This window comes from Podarcis erhardii, assembly GCF_964252035.2.
Source record: "Podarcis erhardii genome assembly, chromosome: 8".
NCBI lineage: Eukaryota > Metazoa > Chordata > Lepidosauria > Squamata > Lacertidae > Podarcis > Podarcis erhardii.
In genome coordinates, this window is record NC_138499.1 from 26,285,537 (window position 1) to 26,296,147 (window position 10,611).

The 10,611-nt window shown below is 42.7% G+C and overlaps 1 protein-coding gene across 1 annotated transcript in view; it reads left to right on the forward strand.

The window, feature by feature from the left end:
- The window catches only part of CDH17 (cadherin 17), a 29,276-nt gene extending 21,663 nt beyond the window's left edge, over nucleotides 1-7,613 (forward strand). Inside the window, exons 15-18 of the mRNA XM_081874145.1 lie at nucleotides 1,996-2,226; nucleotides 3,582-3,698; nucleotides 4,140-4,256; nucleotides 6,062-7,613. Coding sequence (XP_081730271.1) covers nucleotides 1,996-2,226; nucleotides 3,582-3,698; nucleotides 4,140-4,256; nucleotides 6,062-6,171 — 575 coding nt within the window. The 3' untranslated portion in view covers nucleotides 6,172-7,613. The remainder of the gene's footprint in view (nucleotides 1-1,995; nucleotides 2,227-3,581; nucleotides 3,699-4,139; nucleotides 4,257-6,061) is intronic.
- Nucleotides 7,614-10,611: the final 2,998 nt, after the last annotated feature.

Genomic DNA, 10,611 nt, shown 5'->3' on the forward strand with positions numbered 1-10,611 from the left:
AAGGCCGTTTATATTTAGATGTTTATAATTCCCAAATGCAGAAGCTTCATGCTCTCAAGAAAACATGTTGGATAGACTGGAGAAGATGGAGGAGTCTAACTCTCCCTCACTTATTTTCTTCTTCTTCTTCAGTATCAACTAGCAATCTGTTCATCATTATTTTAAATGCAGAGAGGCTGGCACATACTATAGTCATGCGTCCACATACTCCATCCCACTCAGTGGCAGAGAAGCCTCTGAAACTTTGGTTTTTTTTTTTTTTAATAATTTTTATTAAAGTTTTCCAATTTAAAACAAATTAAATCCAATTTATAATCTTTTTCCAATAACCAGGACTTCCCCTCCCCTCCCCCTCTTGTCTTCCAATTTAACAAATCAATTCAACAAATTCTTATCCCCAAATTACACTTATCGTCAATAACCCAATTTTTCAAAAATTCCCATCCCCTAAGATCGACCTAATTCCCTTCCACGAGTTCCCCCCCTTCAAGAATAATGCAAATAAAAATAAACAAGATAAAAAATAGTTTTGCACCCTTTGGATTCCAGATTTCCCTCCCCCCTTTCCCGGTTGCGTTCCCAATATCCCTCGACATCTGATATCTTCCTGGGGTTCCCACATCTCACTAAACCCAGACCTCTCTAGTCCTTTACCAGTCATTTTTAAATTCGAGTGTCCAATCATAGAAGGAGTCTATCTCAAAAAGGGGCCCATTTCTTCTATCCAGATTTTTATATCCAGGAGCAAAAACTCCAATTTTATTTCTGTAAGCTTGTCAAATCTGAATGTCCCAAATGTTCTCACTTCCAGTTCTGTCCAGATCTTGTTATTTCATTATTCTTATTAATCACACTCCTCCTTTTTATTTTTTGCTTTTTCCCTGCTCTTCTGCCGAAATGTTCTATTTCCAAAAGTTTCTAGTTTCTCTGCAGAGGCTTGTTATTCAGGAGCAAAACATTGCGTCATGTCCCTTTCATTTACATCCATTGTTTTCTGTAGTGTGTAGACCTCTGTAGACAAAATAATGTTCCATTTCTGCAGTTTCCCAGGAGATAAAAAGTTCTGTTCAACTGTTCAAATTTCCAGTCAAAAACACTTGCAATATCCCTCAGCTCCTCTAGATGGATTTCAGTAACTGAGTTCCCTTCCAGATCACATCCACCAATCCAAGTAGCTTGTTGATCCTTATTTGAAACATTTTATATCCAATTTATAACCAATGTAACCGGCAAAGTCCTCATAACAAAGTCTCTGTTTTGTTCTTCCGTTTTGACAGCTCTTTGACAGCTGTCAAAACCTCCGTTTCTCTTCCCCAGGCATTTTCACCGGTCGCTCCCGGGGTTCCGGGGGGGGGGGGGGTTGCTTTTTAGTTCAAATTCCACTTTTCTCCTCCAGCTCAATCTTATATTTTTCCCTCGCGAAGTCACTAATTCATCAAGATAAGGTCACTCTTGATCTTAGTTGTTAAGTCCTTTGTTTTGGCTCTTCTACAATTGGGGGGGGGATGACTTCCTTTTTATACCCCCCCCCCCCGCTCGCTCCGGATTTTAAAAATTTATCCCTCTTTTTAATCCATATTCCAATTACTCACGGGTTGTTCTTTTGGATCCAAATTTTCAATGGAAGAAGCCAGCGCTCTCCACCGAATGGCATGCGGCTTCGCTCGGCAGGGGAAGTGGCGGACTCAAAGCACCACCCCCCCCCAGGCGCCCGCTCTCCAGCCTTTAAAAAGGCTCTTTCGCGGGCCGGGGGGGGGCTCAAAGGTGCCAGCCGAGTCACCATGTCCATGGGGCTCCATGCCCATGGTTTTTGCGGGTCCCCGCGTCGCCGGCGCGGTAGAACCCAACCCCTGCCGAGCCGGCTCCCTCCGGAGCATGGAGGGAGCCCGCCATTCGGCGATGGCGCCAACCCGGAAGTCCAGAAGCCTCTGAAACTTTGGAGAGCCTCTGCCCGTCAGTGTGGAATATTGTTTCGCACTCTGTTCCACTCCACAGCTAAAGCATCTCGAAGCTCCACAGCACAGCTGAGACTGAACCTGAAAGATGTGAATGACAACCCTCCGAGGCTAGACAAGAACGTTGTGTTCTTCTGCCACCCTCTCCAGGGAAACGAGAAAACGAAAATCGAAGTTTCTGATCCGGATGAACGTTCATATGTTCAGAGATTCACTTATTCCCTTGTTGGTGCAGATGCAATACAAAACTGGAATGTTTCTAAACCTGATGGTAAGTTTTTGATCAGTTCCATGGCAAATGCAACCCCAGTGCAACCGAGCTATCCATTTTAGGAAGGAGCTCTATAGCCTTTTTATGGGACTCTGAGTTAATGACGTATATATTTTCAGAGATGGGGAAACTCTGATCTTCCAGGGGTTGTTGAACTCCAACTCCCATCATCCCTAACATTAGGCCATGCAAGCTGGGGCTTATGGGAGCTGGAGTCCAACAATATCTGGAAGGCCTCAGGTCTGCATCTCTGCTTCACAGGTTATCTGTTATTTTTAAAACTGTTCAATATTTATGCATTTGGGTATGGATTCCTGCCTATTGTAGAGACTCGGACCCAGCGAAGACATGATAAATGCAGTCACATTTCTTATTCATGGCACAAGGATTCTTGTCTTAGTTTTCCCAATTATAATGCTACCACTTCTATCATGGAATCTAATGTTCCTTTATGGAACTGTGGCTTTTTGATCAGTATACTGCCATGCCGTACTAAATTTTTAAACATCATGTGATATCACAATGCAAAACTGCCATGATTTTCTGGGTTGACGGGGTTGTAAACATCCCCCCCCCCCCGGAAGCAAGTAACATGGGAGTGTGCACCAAACTTCCTCTAGATTCTGCTAGTTTTCTAGAGGTGCCTTTTATGTCATATGAGAGAAGACATAAACTGTAGAAGCTATCTGGTAAGGAAACTTGGGTGAAACTCTGGGAAAGAGCATGAATCTGCACCTGCAGCTGAGATTCAGGTAACAGGCTTGACCCAGCCCAAGTCCAATAGATTTCCATTGAGTTAAACACATGCTTACATTTGCCGTTTAAATCAACGGGACAATGAGTATCCAATCATTTACTTGGATTGCCCCCCCCCCAATGAATTCCATTTTACAGGTCTTCCTTTTTACTTATTTATTACCAGATAGACAAATAGCACTCTCAGTTCTCTGAGCGCTGGTCCTTACGTAGCCACAATGGCAGTACCCAAAAGAGACATATGAGTGAGCTTAGGGGAACCCTAAGGTTTGCGGAAGTCTAAAAAATATTTAAGGGTGGGGGACTCTTATTTGTTGGGTGAGGATTCTTGAAACAGACCAATGACAACAAATGGCCCTCAGTGGATACTGAATGCTGACTGACAATTGGTGTGTGTGTGTGTGTGTGTGTGTGTGTGTGTGTGTAAAACTGTGTGGGAGGAGGAATGGAGTACTATTGACAAGAGCATGGCTGGCTGGGTGAAATGTCACACTCCACACTGCAACATTTTGTTCCCGGTTACACTTGTCCTTATTATTGTTGCCACCATCATCTTGCTTTTCTGTTAAAAATTTACCATCCACTGTTTATATTCACAGGCTTACTTGCCTACATTTCCCCAAGGAACATGAAGCTTGAAGAGAAAGACTATGAGGTACCATTGAAAATCAATGACAACGGAAGGCCTCCTATGGAAGGAGTTGTTACTCTGAAAGGTACAGTGAAAATGGCGTCTATGCTCTTTGCTCCCCCCCCCATGGCTATTTTCTCTTAAAGGTAAAGGTAAAGGGACCCCTGACCATTAGGTCCAGTCGTGACTGACTCTGGGGTTGCGGCGCTCATTGGCCGAGGGAGCCGGCGTACAGCTTCCGGGTCATGTGGCCAGCAGGACTAAGCCACTTCTGGCGAACCAGAGCAGCGCACAGAAACGCCGTTTACCTTCCCGCTGGAGCGGTACCTATTTATCTACTTGCACTTTGACATGCTTTCGAACTGGGACCGATCAATGGGAGCTCACCCCGTCACAGAGATTCGAACTGCCGACCTTCTGATCGGCAAGTCCTAGGCTCTGTGGTTTAACCCACAGCGCCACCTGCGTCCCTTGCAGGTTTTTTCCTTCTCTCTTAATGCCTGGGAATTTGTGGTTTTGTCCACAGTGAGACTGTGCAAATGTACAGAGGAAAATAGATGCTTCCTGGCAATTGATGACGGACCTTCACTTCCGACAGTTGGGATGGCAATTGGAATTCTGGCTGGTGTACTGCTAATTATTGGTAAGTGGCTGTTTTAAATGGGCCTAATGGTGAGAGGAGGGCTGCCAGTAAGAATGGGCAAAGTTCTCCATTTCAGTTTCTCTTTTTCCCCAATTTTAAGTTCAGCTCTCCACATTTCTGCATCAGCTTATGATTTCTTTTTAAACAAAAGCCCTCATGAATATTCATCAGCACCTGTGTGCTTATTTCCCCAAATATATACATTTTTGTACGGAATGTTGCATAAGTTTGCAAGTTCAATTATTTTTATTCTGAACAAAGCAGGCTGATGATGCTGGACCTCATTGCACTCGACTGGACAGCAGCAGTTGACAGAACTTAAACAACTTGACTGTTTGGGGTCCCCCCCCCACTTTCCAAAACAAGACAAAACCCTTGGGGGAATTTTGAAAATAAATTTAAACACTGAAGGAGCCGAGATGACTGACTGGGGAATTTGGCTTTCAAACATGCAAACAAAAGCAATATATATCGAGCACAGGTCTTTGCGATTTTTGGAAGCCGTCAACTGTTGGAAGCAAATTGAATAAACAGTTATTTGGATTCATAGGGAAAGGCTATTCGAAAGCATGAATTGGATAAGGCAGGCTGAATTTGCAAAACTTTTGCTGCAAGGGGGACAAAGCCTATGAGACACTCCCTCCCATCACGTTTCGTGCAAACTTGGCTTGGAAATGAAGGCTGCAGTCCACAACTTAGTGCCAGGAAGAAACAGTCACCATGGAAGAATTGTAGACCCAACTATGCACTTTTGCATGGCTAGGAACAGTTGCAAATCTCTCACATTGAAGGACATTGCCATTGACCATCTTTCTTTAAGGATGTGGGCAGGGGATTGCTCTATCACATCATCTCTAGGGTGCAAGCCTCACCAACTGGAATGGCTTTGAAAGTGAACTAGACTGATTCATGCAGTATAGAGCTATCAATGTATAGACGATGCAATGCCTTGGCCTACAGACTTATGAGATCTATAGACAGAGTTAGAGATCAATAGGTTTCCTAGATCTATAAGTCAGGGCATTGCATTTAGGATAAATTAAGATGACAGGTAGCAACCGAGCTTGGCTCCCATAGAAAAGTGGCACTGCTGGCTGTCCACCACTAACATCACCTGCAGATCTGACCGAGAGGGCAGTGAGTAGTGGCATGTGCAAGTTGAGTTGGCGAGGGACTTTTCTGAGCATCTGGAGCACTTTGTCCAGTGCCAAACCTGGCTGACTGCTGATGCTGTAAGTGTTCATCAGATTACATTGTTGGGCTGTTATTTTAGGTAAAGGAACCCCAGACCATTAGGTCCAGTTGTGGCCGACTCTGGGGTTGCGGTGTTCATCTCGCTTTATTGGCCGAGGGAGCTGGCATACAACTTCCAGGTCATGTGGCCAGCATGACTAAGCCAATTCTGGTGAACCAGAGCAGCGCACAGAAACGCCATTTACCTTCCTGCTGGAGCGGTACCTATTTATCTACTTGCACTTTGACGTGCTTTCAAACTGCTAGGTTGGCAGGAGCAGGGACCGAGCAATGGGAGCTCACCCCATTGTGGGGATTCGAACCGCTGACCTTCTAATCGGCAAGTCCTAGGCTCTGTGGTTTAACCCACAGCCCCACCCGCGTCCCTTCGCTGTTATTTTAAACACACATAATAGGAAGTAAGCCCCATTGAACACAGAGGGCCTTAAGAGTAAAAATGTTTTGGGTTGTACTGTAAAAACCTGGGCCTGTTTTGCCTGCAAAGTGTTTGCAAAAGCTAATTTTGCTTAAAGTGTGAGATAAATATCTCCTTTCCCATTTTGTTCCCTCAGGTATCATTTTGGGGGTCGTCTTTCTCAACCTGAAACGCAAAAAGGAGTATGAGCTAAAGGCCCAGACAGCAAATGCTGTGAGCCCATCTGAATTGCGGAACTTGACGTAATTGTTTTACCAACAGGAACAATTCCATTGTGGGGTGTTTTGTTTTTTTAACTAGTTTTGTTGTTATTATCTGCACCCATTAATAAATTCCGTATTTTCCACTAATCCGAAAATACAATTGTTACCTTTCTTCCCCTCTTCCCCTTTCATCCAGAAATACAGACCTATACTGAGGTTATCAGAGCCCCCCAAGTCATTTTGGTGCCAGAAGACTTAACTATGATGCAAAAAGTGTGTTAAATGTTTAGTGTACATGTTTTTCATTATTTGAATATTAGCTGTAACTAGGAACAGGAGCATGGCACATAGGGAATGGAGAATGTTCGTGGATGCTCCCCCCAGGATAATTACAGCTTGGGGTGTGGGTGTATTTTTCATGTGGCTGTGGCTTGGAAAAGAGTTAAATCCACTACCTGTGAACTACAGTCCCAAAATCGCATGCACATACACAAGAGTATGTTAAATGGCTTCCAGGCTAGTGCTTAAATACAAGGCTGTGTGATAGGAAGGTTTAAGTCTAAGAAATCTCGTCTCAGTATAGGAAGAACTACATGCCCTAGGAGCCTACATTTATGCTTCTGAGTCTTTTTTAAAAAAAATATTGTGTAATTTTAGCTATTTTCTATATTTAGCATAGTTACAAGCTTTTTGCCAAGGACAATATTATAACATAACAGACCCACTGATGGAATCATCTGAGAATGTGTCCCATGACTCTGCCTCTTAAAACCTTGTAAGGTTCCTTTATTAAGCACAAAGTCAACACAGGATCTTTGTTCCAATTCCCCTGCAATTCACATCTTTTGAGCTTTTAGGTATGACTTCTAGAACTAAAACTATGCACAAATTAACCTGTTACTAATTAGTCTTCATCGTAAATCTGAAGTAAATATATACAGGCGCTTTCGCATCGAACTTTGTAAGACGGCGGAACGCATAGATGTAGCTAAAATGGGGTGGTGGTGATGAGTGTATTTGGTTTAGTAAAGTACAGTACATCTCTGCTATTCATAGAATGTGGAATGTTGACCATAAAAGTGACCTATTAATAATCATGCCACCCTTACGCAGATGGAACAAGTTGGGCAGAGATGTATGCACTTTGCCCTGAAATAAAACAAACATAGAAACTTTGCACCAAAATGGAAGAATTGGGATGGACCAGATTTGTAAGTCACACATGCAAAAGTGACATGGACCAGAAACAGATTGATTTGTTCATTCATTCTTTATGACCCAGTACAGAATTCAGGTTTTGGGGAAATCTCTCACTCTCTTGTAAGAAATATATTTCTAGTCCTTTTATTAGGAGAGAAATCTGGACCTGAGGCTCATATATTGGATGAAATACCTGGGAAGGAGCATTTGAGAGAAGGCAGCTCTCCAGCTGTTAAGAACATTAATGGCAAGAACAAACAACTTAAGACGGGCCTGAGGTTTTTTTTTTAAAAAAAGGTTCTTAATCAAAATAACGGACTGTAAATGTCCAATTTTCCTCTGAAGCAGGGCAGAAATATCATATTTTTCGCCCCATAGGACACACCGGCCCATAGGACGCACCTAGTTTTTTTGGGGGGAAATAAAGAAAAAAATTTTTATTTCCCCTCCAGGCGCTTGTGGGGCCAGCAGCGGGGAGAAGCGCTCTTCTCCCCGCCGCCAGCCTTCAGACCAGGTTGGAGTCTGCACCTCCCCGCTGTCCCCGGAGCTTGCGGGGCTGGCGGCTGGGAGAAGCACGCGTCTCCCCGCTGTCAGCCTCCAAACCACATCGGGAGACAGCAGAATGGCAGCGTTCCGCCTCCCCGCTGTCCCCCGAGCTTGTGGGGCTGGCACTGGGGCTCTCCTGAAGCCTGGAGAGCGAGAGGGGTTGGTGCGCGCCGCATTCGCCCCATAGGACGCACACACATTTCCCCTTCATTTTTGCAGGGGGAAAAAGTGCATCCTATAGGGCGAAAAATACAGTAACTGGTATTTGTTCCCCCAGCTGAAAAACCTGACAACAGAAATACCTGCATTATTTGACATTATCTTCTTTACAATACAAAGTATCATTTCGAGTATTTGGCAAATATGACGTACAAAACTGTCACTTTTGGTTTCTCTAAGATTTTGTTTTTTTCAAATTCAATTTGCACATTTCTGCAACAATTTGTTTGTTGTAGTAGTTGTTTCCTCAGACACACTCTATGCAATTCTGCCCAGTACAATACATTTTCGTATGCTATCGTCACAAATGTGCATATTCGTGCCCACTTTCCCCTAACATATGCATTTTTGTACACATTGTTTGGCTGGAGGCTGTGTCTCAAAATTTAGGGAAGTGTGAACTTAGACTGGTAGCTGTGCTTCTGTTCACATCATGTTTCAGTAAATGCAAACTTTCTTCCCCATCCCCATCGGTGAACATGTGATGAAAATATATAATTGTTATTGTTTTGTAATATGTTATGGGACATATCCATACAAGGTCTTCATCTTTCATCTGTCTTCCTGGAGCTCTAGAACCGTGGAGTGGATTCTGCCACTTGGACTCTAATTTCTTCACTTTGGATATCCTCAAAAGCTTTTCTTCTGTTTCCATGTTGTTGTTTTCTCATGTAAATCAATGAAATATGTTTTATAACAATACGCTTGCTATTGGTTAACATAGTCTTCTTTATTTGTGGCAGCTTGCTGCCCAGTCTGCTCTAGAGCGGTGCTACTTAAAAGTGGTGGCCCATGGACAGATCAGTGGTGCTGATCTGTGAGCCATTGGCTGCTGGTCCGCAACAACTCCAGCACAGCCCAGGTTGGGTGGGATGCTTCAAGGCCTAAATATGGTACCAGTCCCTGGCACTTGGAGAAAAGAAATGCCTGTCCACCACATTGCAGGAGGGGAGAGTGCTCCTGTGCTCGAATCCTGCTTGCTGGATTCCCACAGGCATCTGATTGTCCACTGTGAGAACAGGATGCTGGAATAGATGGGCCATTGACCTGGTCCAACAGGTTTTTCCTATGTTCTTACATCAGATAGTTGGAGAAGTACTGCTCTAGAGGACTGTACTTCCATTCTTGCAATTTTCTCTACTAATTCATTTGAAAGCTCCTTTCTATTTAGCAACCCATTCACGGTCTATGACAATGCATCTCTCGGCTAGCTTTTAAACTATTCAGAAGGTGTTGGTTGTTTTCACGGTCACAGACGGAGCTTAACAAAATTATCTGCTTTCTGTCCTGTACTCATTGCCAGATCCGTCTTACCGTCTAGCCTGATATCTTTTATTTCCCACAGCTGTCATTATTGTTTCACGTCAGCAATCATGAGCAGCACCAGAAAATCCTCAAACCACCCCCTAAATAAACCCCATAGTTCTTTCCAAGTGCCTGAAAGTCCCTTATTCATATAAATATTATCAAAGAATTGCAGACTCCAAAGGAGACACAAAAGAATGTTGTCTCAGAGAGAATTAAAACAAGGGAGAAAATTAAAGTTAGGAAATTTAAAGCCTAGTTGGAAAGCTACAAGACTGGGGCTATTCACTTTTATTTAAGAGTTGAGATTTGCCCATTAAACAGATGGGCTTACTTCTGAGTAAGCATGATAGGTTATCCCATTTCAGAATGGGTTGTACCTTGTGAACAAGTTATAGCAATCCTTGTCACCAAGATTACCTGATACTCAAATGATTATTATCAGCTTATGGTAACACGGAGTTCACTGCATGTACTTTGTTAAAGGAAAATATTATGAAGGTGATGTATAGATGGTATTTGACTCCGGTAAAATTAGCAAAGATGTATCACAATTGTGATAATATATGTTGGAAATGTAAAGAGAAGGAAGGAACATTCTTTCATATGTGGTGGACCTGTCCCAAGGTGAAAGACTTCTGGGAAAAGATATATAATGAATTGAAAAAAATGTTGAAATATACATTTATAAAGAAACCAGAGGCCTTTCTTCTTGGAATAACAGGTTTGGCAATGCCCAAGAAAGATGTTAAACTATTTTTGCATGCCACAACTGCGGCTCATATTTTGTTAGCTAAAAAGTGGGATACCCAAGAAATACCAACAGTAGAAGAATGGCAGATGAAGATGATGGACTTTTTGGAACTAGCCGACCTAACCGGAAGAGTCCACGACCAAAAGGAGGAGGAACACTACGAAGAATGGAAGAAATTTAATGATTGTTTAGTTAAATGTGTTAAGCTAAACTAATCAGAAATAGCTTCCAGATATTTAATGGGCTTAGGATTGTATTTATGTTAAGTGATAAAATAATGTGTTTAATACCACAAGGAGAAGATTTAAAGATGTTAATGTTCAATTTAAAGTGTATAAAAATTGGGTTTTGGAAAACCGTTACAAGGATTTGCAATGAAATTCAACTAAGGGGAAACGAGGAAGTCGCTTTACAAAGTTAATAACTGTTATTTTCAATAAGGTTATGATTTATGTTTGT